The sequence below is a fragment of the Takifugu flavidus genome, chromosome 18 (genome assembly GCF_003711565.1).
Source record: "Takifugu flavidus isolate HTHZ2018 chromosome 18, ASM371156v2, whole genome shotgun sequence".
Classification (NCBI taxonomy): Eukaryota; Metazoa; Chordata; class Actinopteri; order Tetraodontiformes; family Tetraodontidae; genus Takifugu; species Takifugu flavidus.
The window spans coordinates 11,115,370-11,129,910 of NC_079537.1; the positions used below are offsets into that span (position 1 = coordinate 11,115,370).

The 14,541-nt window shown below is 46.2% G+C and overlaps 1 protein-coding gene across 1 annotated transcript; it reads left to right on the plus strand.

Moving 5' to 3' along the window:
• Positions 1 to 6,489: 6,489 nt before the first annotated feature.
• si:ch211-198m17.1 (protein HEG homolog 1) lies at positions 6,490 to 11,643 on the plus strand. Its single transcript, XM_057015364.1, has 12 exons — positions 6,490 to 7,274; positions 7,597 to 7,695; positions 7,775 to 7,881; positions 7,978 to 8,036; positions 8,113 to 8,199; positions 8,283 to 8,419; positions 8,533 to 8,667; positions 8,780 to 8,822; positions 8,970 to 9,007; positions 9,079 to 9,166; positions 9,305 to 9,491; positions 10,039 to 11,643. The coding sequence occupies exons 3-12, from the start codon at positions 7,825 to 7,827 to the stop codon at positions 10,159 to 10,161; spliced, it is 954 nt and encodes a 317-aa protein (XP_056871344.1). The 5' UTR covers positions 6,490 to 7,274; positions 7,597 to 7,695; positions 7,775 to 7,824; the 3' UTR covers positions 10,162 to 11,643.
• The last annotated feature ends 2,898 nt before the right edge of the window (positions 11,644 to 14,541 follow it).

Genomic DNA, 14,541 nt, shown 5'->3' on the forward strand with positions numbered 1-14,541 from the left:
CAGTAACCCGAAGCTCCAGTAACAACAGAGGCTCCAGTAACAACCGAGGCTCCAGTAACAACCGAGGCTCCAGTAACAACAGAGGCTCCAGTAACAACCGAAGGTCCAGTAACAACAGAGGCTCCAGTAACAACCGAAGGTCCAGTAACAACAGAGGCTCCAGTAACAACCGAAGGTCCAGTAACAACAGAGGCTCCAGTAACAACCAAAGGTCCAGTAACAACAGAGGCTCCAGTAACAACAGAGGCTCCGGTAACAACAGAGGCTCCGGTAACAACTGAGGCTCCAGTAACAACAGAGGCTCCAGTAACAACAGAGGCTCCAGTAACAACCGAAGCTCCAGTAACAACCGAAGCTCCAGTAACACAGAGGTTCCGGTAACAACCGAAGCTCCGGTAACAACAGAGGGTCCAGTAACAACCGAGGCTCCAGTAACAACAGAGGCTCCAGTAACAACCGAGGCTCCAGTAACAACAGAGGCTCCAGTAACAACCGAGGCTCCAATAACAACCGAAGCTCCAGTAACAACCGAGGCTCCAGTAACAACCGAAGGTCCAGTAACAACAGAGGCTGCACTAACAACCGAGGCTCCAGTAACAACAGAGGCTCCAGTAACAACAGAGGGTCCAGTAACAACCGAAGCTCCAGGAACAACCGAAGCTCCAGTAACAACAGGCTCCGGTAACAACAGAGGCTCCAGTAACAACAGAAGCTCCAGTAACAACCGAAGCTCACGGTAACAACAGAGGCTCCGGTAACAACCGAGGCTCCAGTAACAACGGAGGCTCCGGTAACAACAGAGGCTCCAGTAACAACAGAGGCTCCGGTAACAACCGAAGCTACGGTAACAACAGAGGCTCCGGTAACAACCGAAGCTCCGGTAACAACAGAGGCTCCAGTAACAACCGAGGCTCCAGTAACAACAGAGGCTCCGGTAACAACCGAGCTCCAGTAACAACCGAAGCTCCAGAAACAACAGAGGCTCCAGTAACAACCGAAGCTCAGTAACAACAGAGGCTCCAGTAACACCGAAGGTCCAGTAACAACAGAGGCTCCGTAACAACAGAGGCTCCGGTAACAACCGAGGCTCCAGTAACAACCGAAGCTCCAGTAACAACAGAGGCTCCAGTAACAACCGAAGCTCCAGTAACAACAGAGGCTCCAGTAACAACCGAAGGTCCAGTAACAACAGAGGCTCCGGTAACAACAGAGGCTCCAGTAACAACCGATGCTCCAGTAACAACCGAAGCTCCAGTAACAACAGAGGCTCCAGTAACGACCGAGGCTCCAGTAACGACCGAGGCTCCAGTAACGACCGAAGGTCCAGTAACAACAGAGGCTCCAGTAACAACCGAGGCTCCAGTAACAACCGAAGGTCCAGTAACAACAGAGGCTCCAGTAACAACAGAGGCTCCGGTAACAACTGAGGCTCCAGTAACAACCGAAGGTCCAGTAACAACAGAGGCTCCAGTAACAACCGAAGGTCCAGTAACAACAGAGGCTCCAGTAACACCGAGGCTCCAGTAACAACCGAGGCTCCAGTAACAACCAAGGCTCCGGTAACAACAGAGGCTCCAGTAACAACTGAAGCTCCAGTAACAACAGAGGCTCCAGTAACAACCGAAGCTCCAGTAACAACAGAGGCTCCGGTAACAACAGAGGCTCCAGTAACGACCAAGGCTCCAGTAACAACCAAGGTCCAGTAACAACAGTGGCTCCAGTAACAACAGTGGCTCCAGTAACAACCGAGGCCCCAGTAACAACCGAAGGTCCACTAACAACCGAAGGTCCAGTAACAACAGAGGCTCCAGTAACAACCGAAGGTCCAGTAACAACAGAGGCTCCAGTAACAACAGAGGCTCCGGTAACAACTGAGGCTCCAGTAACAACCGAAGGTCCAGTAACAACAGAGGCTCCAGTAACAACCGAAGGTCCAGTAACAACAGAGGCTCCAGTAACAACCGAGGCTCCAGTAACAACCGAGGCTCCAGTAACAACCAAGGCTCCGGTAACAACAGAGGCTCCAGTAACAACTGAAGCTCCAGTAACAACAGAGGCTCCAGTAACAACCGAAGGTCCAGTAACAACAGAGGCTCCGGTAACAACAGAGGCTCCAGTAACGACCGAGGCTCCAGTAACAACCAAAGGTCCAGTAACAACAGTGGCTCCAGTAACAACAGTGGCTCCAGTAACAACCGAGGCCCCAGTAACAACCGAAGGTCCACTAACAACCGAAGGTCCAGTAACAACAGAGGCTCCAGTAACAACCGAAGGTCCAGTAACAACAGAGGCTCCAGTAACAACCGAAGGTCCAGTAACAACAGAGGCTCCAGTAACGACTGACGGTCCAGTAACAACCAAGGCTCCAGTATCGACTGAAGGTCCAGTAACAACCAAGGCTCCAGAAACGACTGACGGTCCAGTAACAACCAAGGCTCCAGTATCGACTGATGGTCCAGTAACAACCAAGGCTCCAGTATCGACTGAAGGTCCAGTAACAACCAAGGCTCCAGTAACTACTGACGGTATAGTAACAACCAAGACTCCAGTATCGACTGAAGGTCCAGTAACAACCAAGGCTCCAGTAACGACCGAGGCTCCAGTATCGACTGAAGGTCCAGTAACAACCAAGGCTCCAGTAACGACTGACGGTATAGTAACAACCAAGACTCCAGTATCGACTGAAGGTCCAGTAACAACCAAGGCTCCAGTAACGACTGACGGTCCAGTCACAACCAAGGCTCCAGTATCGACTGAAGGTCCAGTAACAACCAAGGCTCCAGTATCAACTGAAGGTCCAGTAACAACCAAGGCTCCAGTATCGACTGAAGGTATAGTAACAACCAAGACTCCAGTATCGACTGAAGGTCCAGTAACAACCAAGGCTCCAGTAACGACCGAGGCTCCAGTATCGACTGAAGGTCCAGTAACAACCAAGGCTCCAGTAACGACTGACGGTATAGTAACAACCAAGACTCCAGTATCGACTGAAGGTCCAGTAACAACCAAGGCTCCAGTAACGACTGACGGTCCAGTCACAACCAAGGCTCCAGTATCGACTGAAGGTCCAGTAACAACCAAGGCTCCAGTATCAACTGAAGGTCCAGTAACAACCAAGGCTCCAGTATCGACTGAAGGTCCAGTAACAACCAAGACTCCAGTAACGACTGTAGGTCTAGTAACAACCAAGGCTCCAGTAACGACTGACGGTCCAGTAACAACCAAGGCTCCAGTAACACGACTGACGGTCCAGTAACAACCAAGGCTCCAGTATCGACTGACGGTCCAGTAACAACCAAGGCTCCAGTATCGACTGAAGGTCCAGTAACAACCAAGGCTCCAGTAACTACTGACGGTATAGTAACAACCAAGGCTCCAGTATCGACTGAAGGTCCAGTAACAACCAAGACTCCAGTAACGACTGTAGGTCCAGTAAAACCAAGGCTCCAGTAACGACTGACGGTCCAGTAACAACCAAGGCTCCAGTAACGACTGACGGTCCAGTAACAACCAAGGCTCCAGTATCGACTGACGGTCCAGTAACAACCAAGGCTCCAGTATCGACTGAAGGTCCAGTAACAACCAAGGCTCCAGTAACTACTGACGGTATAGTAACAACCAAGACTCCAGTATCGACTGAAGGTCCAGTAACAACCAAGGCTCCAGTAACGACTGTAGGTCCAGTAACAACCAAGGCTCCAGTAACGACTGACGGTCCAGTAACAACCAAGGCTCCAGTAACGACTGACGGTCCAGTAACAACCAAGGCTCCAGTATCGACTGACGGTCCAGTACAACCAAGGCTCCAGTATCGACTGAAGGTCCAGTAACAACCAAGGCTCCAGTAACTACTGACGGTATAGTAACAACCAAGACTCCAGTATCGACTGAAGGTCCAGTAACAACCAAGGCTCCAGTAACGACCGAGGCTCCAGTCATAATGACTGAAGGTCCAGTAACAACCAAGGCTCCAGTAACGACTGAAGGTCCAGTCACAACCAAGGCTCCAGTAACGACTGACGGTCCAGTAACAACCAAGACTCCAGTAACGACTGACGGTCCAGTAACAACCAAGGCTCCAGTAACGACTGACGGTCCAGTAACAACCAAGGCTCCAGTATCGACTGAAGGTCCAGTAACAACCAAGACTCCAGTAACGACTGTAGGTCCAGTAACAACCAAGGCTCCAGTATCAACTGAAGGTCCAGTAACACCAAGGCTCCAGTATCGACTGAGGGTCCAGTAACAACCAAGGCTCCAGTAACGACTGACGGTCCAGTAACAACCAAGACTCCAGTAACGACTGACGGTCCAGTAACAACCAAGGCTCCAGTATCGACTGACGGTCCAGTAACAACCAAGACTCCAGTAACGACTGACGGTCCAGTAACAACCAAGGCTCCAGTAACGACTGACGGTCCAGTAACAACCAAGGCTCCAGTATCAACTGAAGGTCCAGTAACAACCAAGGCTCCAGTAACGACTGACGGTCCAGTAACAACCAAGGCTCCAGTATCGACTGAAGGTCCAGTAACAACCAAGGCTCCAGTATCGACTGAAGGTCCAGTCACAACCAAGGCTCCAGTAACGACTGACGGTCCAGTAACAACCAAGGCTCCAGTATCGACTGAAGGTCCAGTAACAACCAAGGCTCCAGTATCGACTGAAGGTCCAGTAACAACCAAGTCTCCAGTATCGACTGAAGGTCCAGTAACAACCAAGGCTCCAGTATCGACTGAAGGTCCAGTAACAACCAAGGCTCCAGTATCGACTGAAGGTCCAGTAACTACCAAGGCTCCAGTATCGACTGAAGGTCCAGTAACAACCAAGGCTCCAGTAACGACTGACGGTCCAGTAACAACCAAGACTCCAGAAACGACTGAAGGTCCAGTAACAACCAAGGCTCCAGTATCGACTGAAGGTCCAGTCACAACCAAGGCTCCAGTAACGAGTGACGGTATAGTAACAACCAAGACTCCAGTATCGACTGAAGGTCCAGTAACAACCAAGGCTCCAGTATCGACTGAAGGTCCAGTAACAACCAAGGCTCCAGTAACGACTGACGGTCCAGTAACAACCAAGGCTCCAGTATCGACTGAAGGTCCAGTAACAACCAAGGCTCCAGTATCAACTGAAGGTCCAGTAACAACCAAGGCTCCAGTATCAACTGAAGGTCCAGTCACAGTCCACACAACCAAGGCTCCAGTAACGAGTGACGGTATGTAACAACCAAGACTCCAGTATCGACTGAAGGTCCAGTAACAACCAAGGCTCCAGTATCGACTGAAGGTCCAGTAACAACCAAGGCTCCAGTAACGACTGACGGTCCAGTAACAACCAAGGCTCCAGTATCGACTGAAGGTCCAGTAACAACCAAGGCTCCAGTATCAACTGAAGGTCCAGTAACAACCAAGGCTCCAGTATCACTGAAGGTCCAGTAACAACCAAGGCTCCAGCAACGACTGACGGTCCAGTAACAACCAAGGCTCCAGTATCGACTGAAGGTCCAGTCACAACCAAGGCTCCAGTAACGACTGACGGTCCAGTAACAACCAAGACTCCAGAAACGACTGAAGGTCCAGTAACAACCAAGGCTCCAGTATCGACTGAAGGTCCAGTCACAACCAAGGCTCCAGTAACGACTGACGGTATAGTAACAACCAAGACTCCAGTATCGACTGAAGGTCCAGTAACAACCAAGGCTCCAGTATCAACTGAAGGTCCAGTAACACCAAGGCTCCAGTATCGACTGAGGGTCCAGTAACAACCAAGGCTCCAGTAACGACTGACGGTCCAGTAACAACCAAGACTCCAGTAACGACTGACGGTCCAGTAACAACCAAGGCTCCAGTATCGACTGACGGTCCAGTAACAACCAAGACTCCAGTAACGACTGACGGTCCAGTAACAACCAAGGCTCCAGTATCGACTGAAGGTCCAGTCACAACCAAGGCTCCAGTAACGACTGACGGTATAGTAACAACCAAGACTCCAGTATCGACTGAAGGTCCAGTAACAACCAAGGCTCCAGTATCGACTGAAGGTCCAGTAACAACCAAGGCTCCAGTATCAACTGAAGGTCCAGTAACAACCAAGACTCCAGTATCGACTGAAGGTCCAGTAACAACCAAGGCTCCAGTAACGACTGACGGTCCAGTAACAACCAAGGCTCCAGTATCGACTGAAGTCCAGTAACAACCAAGGCTCCAGTATCGACTGAAGGTCCAGTAACAACCAAGGCTCCAGTATCGACTGAAGGTCCAGTAACAACCAAGGCTCCAGTATCAACTGAAGGTCCAGTAACAACCAAGGCTCCAGTATCAACTGAAGGTCCTGTAACAACCAAGGCTCCAGCAACGACTGACGGTCCAGTAACAACCAAGGCTCCAGTATCGACTGAAGGTCCAGTCACAACCAAGGCTCCAGTAACGACTGACGGTCCAGTCCAGTAACAACCAAGACTCCAGAAACGACTGAAGGTCCAGTAACAACCAAGGCTCCAGTATCGACTGAAGGTCCAGTAACAACCAAGGCTCCAGTAACGACTGACGGTCCAGTAACAACCAAGGCTCCAGTATCGACTGAAGGTCCAGTAACAACCAAGGCTCCAGTATCAACTGAAGGTCCAGTAACAACCAAGGCTCCAGTATCAACTGAAGGTCCTGTAACAACCAAGGCTCCAGCAACGACTGACGGTCCAGTAACAACCAAGGCTCCAGTATCGACTGAAGGTCCAGTCACAACCAAGGCTCCAGTAACGACTGACGGTCCAGTAACAACCAAGACTCCAGAAACGACTGAAGGTCCAGTAACAACCAAGGCTCCAGCATCGACTGAAGGTCCAGTCACAACCAAGGCTCCAGTAACGACTGACGGTATAGTAACAACCAAGACTCCAGTATCGACTGAAGGTCCAGTAACAACCAAGGCTCCAGTATCGACTGAAGGTCCAGTAACAACCAAGGCTCCAGTAACGACTGACGGTCCAGTAACAACCAAGGCTCCAGTATCGACTGAAGGTCCAGTAACAACCAAGGCTCCAGTATCAACTGAAGGTCCAGTAACAACCAAGGCTCCAGTATCAACTGAAGGTCCTGTAACAACCAAGGCTCCAGCAACGACTGACGGTCCAGTAACAACCAAGGCTCCAGCAACGACTGACGGTCCAGTAACAACCAAGGCTCCAGTATCGACTGAAGGTCCAGTCACAACCAAGGCTCCAGTAACAACTCCAGGATCTCTTACCACTCCCGAAAATCCCATTGACCCTCCAAGTATGTTTGCTACAGACACTCTGCAAAAAGAGTCAACATGCGCTGATCTTAGTCCCGAATTCCAAATTTTAAAAAAGCCCCTCTTTTTCATTTGTCAGGGAAATGTTTTTTTCTCTTTTGGTGACTATTATTTTGGAAGCTGCTGCTTCATTTACAGAAACAATACCAAAAAAAAAAATCATCAAAAAAAACCCTGATGAAAGGAAGAGCAGATGTTTAGATGCTCTCCGTCGGATGAAGGAACCATCAGCCATCAGTGTTGTGTGCAGATCCAACCAACCCATTTGAAATCACAACATTAATGCATGTGTTCTCTCTCCAGCTTGTTCTACCATCCTGTGTCCTCCTCTCAGTACATGCGTGGATGCAGTGTGCAAGTGTAATGCTGACACGTTAGAAGAGAACGGTGTCTGCGTCAAAGGTGAGAAGCTCTTAAGACGAGTGAAAGATGCTGCGATAGCCACGTTTTTACTGTCTATTCCGTCCTCATCTTCTCACAGCTCAAGCGTTTCCGGGTGAACTTCTGGTTCAAAGGCCTTTTGAGGATGATATGAGTAACACAAGCTCAAAGCTATTCAATGATACGGCCCGAAAAATCACAGACGCAGTAGGTGTACAGATACAAGACCTTGTACGATGTTCTAAAAGGACTGAACTGGCACCATGAAATTATTTTTACGTGGCTTTTTACCCTCTCCTGCAGCTCGCAGATATATTTAACGGAACAGAAGGTTACAAGACATCTGTGGTCATTAAACTCGAGTAAGAAAATTATCCTCGATCATTTTTGTGGCACATGAATTGTTCTTTTTTAACATGCGGTCTTGTATTGTTGCAGGAGGGCGAGCACTCGAACTGTAAGAGGCATCTTTGAAAAGAGGTACCGGTTGGTGTTGGGGGATGGTCCCGTTCGAGCTGACGCCAAGTGAGTCATAAAAGGTGTTTCCGATTATTTGTGCCACACAAGAATCTCTTTCTTTAAAATCACTGTTCTTTTTGACTCGGCAGGAGTGGCAACATTCAGGCCACTGTAAACAACATATTTCAAAACACCAATTTAGATAATAAACAGGTTGAAGAAATCTTCATAAACAAGAGTCTCCAGCAACCAAACACTTCTTATTTGGCCGGTGTTCAATTTACAAGTAAGCGTCCTTTGAGCTCTATCAGAGTCCCTGAAGAGGGCGAATGAATGAGTGAGTGTGGGGGTGAAGAGGGGTTTTCTCACACGGCTGTTTTGTGTTTGCTCCACATGAAGGTAAAGATGTGTGTGAGCTGGACCCGTATCCTTGTAATCGGGAAACCGCTAATTGCACCTCTGCAAACGGCAATTCTCAGTGTCCCTGTCTGGATGGATATATCATTGATCAGTTTTCCAGCGTCAGCTGCAAAGGTAACGGCCCCCACGCGTCCTTCGTCTCTACCGAGACAACGGATGAGACGGAGTAGCATGGATGTCACAGGAAGGACAACACGCATCACCATTCTTAATTTTATCTTTGCAGCGTGCGAGAGTGGGTTTAGGGCGGACGGAGACGGATGCGTACCGTAAGTGTGTGCATGGTTTCTATTTTATCACCAGTTAGATGTAAGATGTAGATCCAGGATCCTGCGATCTGCCCATCTCAGTCATGAAGAGATGAATTTCCCGGTGTGTCATTGACGGTAATGGAAACCTGCTGGTGCCTCTTTCAGATGCATGTTTTTACTGAAGGGCTTCAACTGCAACGACGGTGAGTGACGGTTTCCACGGCAGCTGCAGCTGGTGTTGCTCCACTTCACGTGTTTGCCGGTGTGTTTGCAGGCTCTCTGCTGGCCGTGGTGGTTGTTTCTGTCGTCCTGGGAACAGCTCTTCTGGCCTTTGTCATTACGTCGGTGTTGTTCGTCTCAAGGTGAGACCCTGTTCGTCTCCCCGCGCCAACACATTGACACAAATAAAGCTCCATTCATATATTCTGAGACACAGAAATGATGCGTATCATTTGTTACGTGAACAATACCAGTAATTGTTATTAACATTTGTGCTTTAGGAGGTCAAAAACAAAGAGCCAAAAGACAAAAAGCAGCAATCCATATTTGCCACAACAGCCCTGGAAGTCTGGCGTTAGCCGCCTCCCTCGTGCCACCACCAAGTGGGACGAGTCTCCTCCCACAGAGAGCTCACAAGGGGTGAGGAGTCGCCCCAAACTGACCATGACCAATGAAGGCAACAGGGTGGTGAGTCTCCACGACTTCCTCAGATGTCTTCCAGGAGAGTTGGCTCCAGAGGCTGCACATGGTTAGCTGTTGCATTAGCATCAGTGGCTGTGCCGTACTGGAGCTCATTGTTTGCTGATAAAGGCTTAACTTTTACTACGTTTAATCGAACATAATCGCAATAAACATTAGGTTTTTCCCCCTCATATTTCCTCTTCAAGTCCACGTTTTAAACCAGCCGGCACACGTTTGTTTAACCTGTCTCAAGGTTCAAATGCTAGCTAGCTGTTAGCCCGCTGCTCTGTCTGACTCTTAATGTGTAACTGCAGGCGTTTCAGCTGAGGCACAAACATTGGAGGAAGGTAAGGTGTGACGTGCTGTTTTGATTCCTGCTGTTATTGTTGATTATCCAGCTGGGGGCGGGGGCATGGCGGTGGTAGTTTTGGGGTGCTGGTGCGCTCTCGGTTGTGGTGTTTCAGCTTTATCAAGTGTTTAGTTTCTAGGTTGCTCTGGCCTATGCCCCTCTTTGTGAACAACGCTAACGCGTTGACCTCTGTTGGCATTTCAGTCAGGATCGTACAACGTCAAACCTGCCATGAAGACCTTCAAGGAGGGGAAACAACAAAAGAGCACTGACCTGGTTCAGGGCCAGGAGAACCCGTCCTTCCTCCCAGAGGACAGGAAAACATGAACTACTGAAAATGAAGGAAACGGCGACTGCACAGACACATTTTTACCACAGAAGCCTTAAAGAGATTCAAATCAGGAAGAACTTTAGTGCCATTTATTAAAACGCCTGTGAAGGTGCAGATTGTGCCTCGTAAAGTTTCTGTTCTATGCACAGTAGCTCTAAATGATATATATATCTAAAATGATATTTTTGTGCCTTAAAAAATTGTTTTTAGACTCTTAAGATGGAACTTGTTCCTTGTACTAAAATGTGTGCTAAGTTTACCATTAACTTTCCTCTCACATGAGCAGAATTTGCTTTTTGTTGTGCTGGAATGGATTTTTCCCAACAGTTGTTTATTTATTTTTGATGGATAAATTATTTGAAAAAAAAAAAGAGAAGCCAATTGTCTAAAAGTGCTGGATCACAGTAGTTTTAGAGCATTTAGGAAAATCAGGAGCCTTTTCGTTCCTCTTTGTGCCACTTTTCATCTTTTCAGGGTCGACAGAACATCTCATGATCATGTTTTTGTTCTAATACTCATGAACAAATACCACTGCAAGCCAAATATGAAATTCCTTTCATATGAACTAATTTCAAACATACCTGAATGTTGCTTGTTCTTAAGTTTCAACAGGAAAAAACCTAAAACAATAAAGGCTTCTTATCTTCTACTGATATACACAGACAAGAATTTTAGATATCAATGGAAGATAAGATGTCTTCATAAATAAGTGTTATTCTCAGCTGCACCATCAGTAATAGAGTCAATCAAAACTTTCCTTTAATGTATAAATGTATTTTACAGCACTCTTCTGTACTTTATGTCTTTATCAGATTGTGTTGCAGATATCTGCTATTGTTATGTCTTATGGGATCTTGTCACTTGTTCCATGAAAGCTGCACCTTATAAAACAGATGAGGGGGAAATGTATTTTTATTCTGTTAAAGTGTCCCTCAGAGACAAAGAAACGAAACTGAATTGAACTGAACTGATAAACCAATGTCATAAAGGGAACATGACTGATTGTCTCATTGGCTTTATGCCAAACCTCTGTCCGTACGATTACAAAAGCCCAATATATGTGATGGGAGGCACTTGGCTTGTCAACATCTCTCAGAGGTGCTGATGGTCGTAAAATAAAGGATGGGCATTAATCAGTCAAATAGCTCCTGGAGTTTCAGGGTCCCTGTGAGAAGAATTGTTGTTATTACTATTATGGTTTAAATGCTATGATGAGTAGATTTAGAGTGTTTAAGGAATGTTGTTAAGAAAAGGAACGTGTGAATGTTTAAACTCAGTGCTGAAGCTGTTTATATAACCAGCACTTAGAGGTATCCTGTTCGATAAGACAAGGAGGTCGTAAAGATGGGAAAAGTAGATACAAGACAAGGAATTGTGAGGAATCTTGTGTGCACCAAATAAAAGAGGCGAGCGAGCAGCAGACGAGCAGAGTTGACGGAGGAAGCTTGAACTGCTGCTCGGCTCCCCCTTGCAAGGAACTCCAGTTGTTTGCGTGGTTTGTCTGAGTCTTAACATAAGAGTAAAGAACAGGTGACAAACTTCACCCTCACATCCCTCAAACCAGATGTTCCAATGCTGAAAGATCAGCAGACATCTGGATGTGCGTCTGTCAAATATTAGCTCCGCCTTCCTGGTTATCAAGGGAAAAAACTCTCGACCCTTCTCCATCATCTTCCCAGATGGCTAGATCAAAGTTCCCATTCTTGGCGAGGAACTTATCAACACCAGTAAACTATGCTGTCACGTTTTGCTATCCTGCCTCCAACTGTCTAAACAACCTTCATGTCAAGGAAGAGTCAACTGACTTGCTTATCTTTATTCCTACTAAAAATTATATGCTATCCCTAACTACTAAACTAACTGTAACAGAAAACAAAAACATACAGTATAACACGTGCTAACAAGATAAAAGAATTCTCTTCAATTCGCACAACTTTCTGAAGGTTATCGGATACCTGCAGCTCTTTGCTCCTCTGGAGACACTCGGCTCTGTAATTCAGCTAATGCAGCAGACAGTGAAGCACATGAAACTCTGAAACATTTCCCAGCATCCTTAAAGATCTCCAGTAACATCTGCCATTACCCGCCCTCCTCAATGGTATGTTCTTCTTATAGAATTAGACGCAGAGGCAGTGCACAGTGAAACCATTTAAACCTAGCTGAGCCATTTTCATCTGCCCACGTTTAGAGACGGTTGGCTGGTGCACAGTTTGAAACAAAAGCTGGAACCATTCAATCATTATTCCCGCTGATTCGGGGCGGGGGGGCACCACAGGGACCCACTCTTGCCACTTCTGCATTCTTACTTTGTGATTCACCTGTGTGTATGAAGAAACGCCTTGATGTCTCACCTGGAACGCTGGCTTAGTCAGCCCTGATTTGGCTGGACCATAGGTCCAAAGGTCGGCTATAAAGAGCCGAGAACCTTAGTGACAAGGCCAATAATCAGATGTGTCCTTGAAGGAGCCTTCTGACATGATGGGTGTGACAAAAAGTTACGACACACGTGAACATAAAACACCTGACAGGTCACGTGACTCGAAACTCAACTGAATTCATGAAAGCTGGGTAGTTATGAACAGAATATAATTGTAATGATGACACACATGTTTAATATCCATCTTTTCATTGTTATTATTATTGTTGTTGTTGAGGGCAGCTATTTGAATCACCTTGAGGTCTCTTGCTCATCCTCTCTGCTGCGGTTTTAATGTTTAATGTTTGATTTTATTTCATAGCCTAATGTTTCATTCCACACAACATTCAGGGAAATGTGTTTTTATTTTGTTATTCTTGGACAAATATGTTAATTTGACTTTCCCTCAACATAATTATTAGTATCACCCTTGATGCTGTTATCAGTGTTAGCTTTCAGGAGCAGTTTGTGCTGTTTGTGTTGTGTTTCTGCTCTTTTTAATGCTGAGCGGCGGTCAGCGGGCTGTCACGCACACCGCAGGTCGGGTTCGTGGTGGCTGATGAGCAAAGGTTTGGGTGGGGCTGATGTGACACTGCATTTCCTTGCCGGGTCCAGTACAGTGATCCCTCGTTTATAGCGGGAGTCGCGTTCCAAAAATAACACGCGAAAAGTGAAATCCGTGAAGTAGTCAGCTTTATTTTTTTTAAATTATTTTACAATGCAATACTGAACTATAGAATGAAACCAAAAATCAAAACCTGTTTTAAAGCCCAAAATTTGTTTAAAACAATCATTTTAATCTAGTAATACAAGGTTGGAAACATTGTCACTCGCGTATTTCAGTCCCAGCTGTGCCTCTTCGTCCTGACTCCGCTCCGCTGGAGCGTCTGTTTCTACTGAAGGCGCAGGAGTCTTTCTCCGAGAGAAGAACATTGTTATGGGTAGTTGTTGGCGCTCGTTCTTTTTCTGAGCAAGAAGATTTTTATAAACGGATATGCCACCTTCGATTATATTTGAGAACTGCAATGAACGATTCGCAAAAAAAAATCCGCGAAGCAGCGAAGCCGTGAAAGATGAAACGCGATATAGCGAGGGATCACTGTATTTCAAATCAACAACGACTTTTTTAAATCTTTTTAAAATCAGCAGTTTCACAGATAAAGAAAGTAAACCATTTACAGTTGTATAAGGCTTTAGAAAGCAATGGTATCAAATACCTGCGTTGTAAAAATAAACCCTGTAAAAACTGTTAAAATACTATTAAAATGCAACAGTAAAACACTGTAAAATCCAAAATAGTATATCACTGTATTAAATACATTAAATAACCATGAATAAATATGTATGTGCAACCCAGAATATGTCATATATGTTTTTGTCCCGCATTTTTCCTGTGGGGAAAAAAACCAAAACATGTTTGTGCAATAAACGGTTTGACCAGCAGGTGGCGGCAACACCACAGGATTCCATTAAAAGCACCGAAGAAGAAGAACGCGGTCAACACGCTTTTAAACACTCAGGGTAAAATATGCAACTCTTAATTTGTAACAGAAACTTAAACTGTTTGTGGTCTATAATGAGATCATTGTTTATATGCTTTTTAAAAGATGGATTATTGGGGTTGTTTGGAATAGATAATAACGCAGATAGATCTTATTTACCTTTATTATTTATTTATTTATTTCTTATCAACACCAGTAAACTATGCTGTCACGTTTTGCTATCCTGCCTCCAACTGTCTAAACAACCTTCATGCCAAGGAAGAGTCAACTGACTTGCTTATCTTTATTCCTACTAAAAATTATATGCTATCCCTAACTACTAAACTAACTGTAACAGAAAACAAAAACATACAGTATAACACGTGCTAACAAGATAAAAGAATTCTCTTCAATTCGCACAACTTTCTGAAGGTTATCGGATACCTGCAGCTCTTTGCTCCTCTGGAGACACTCGGCTC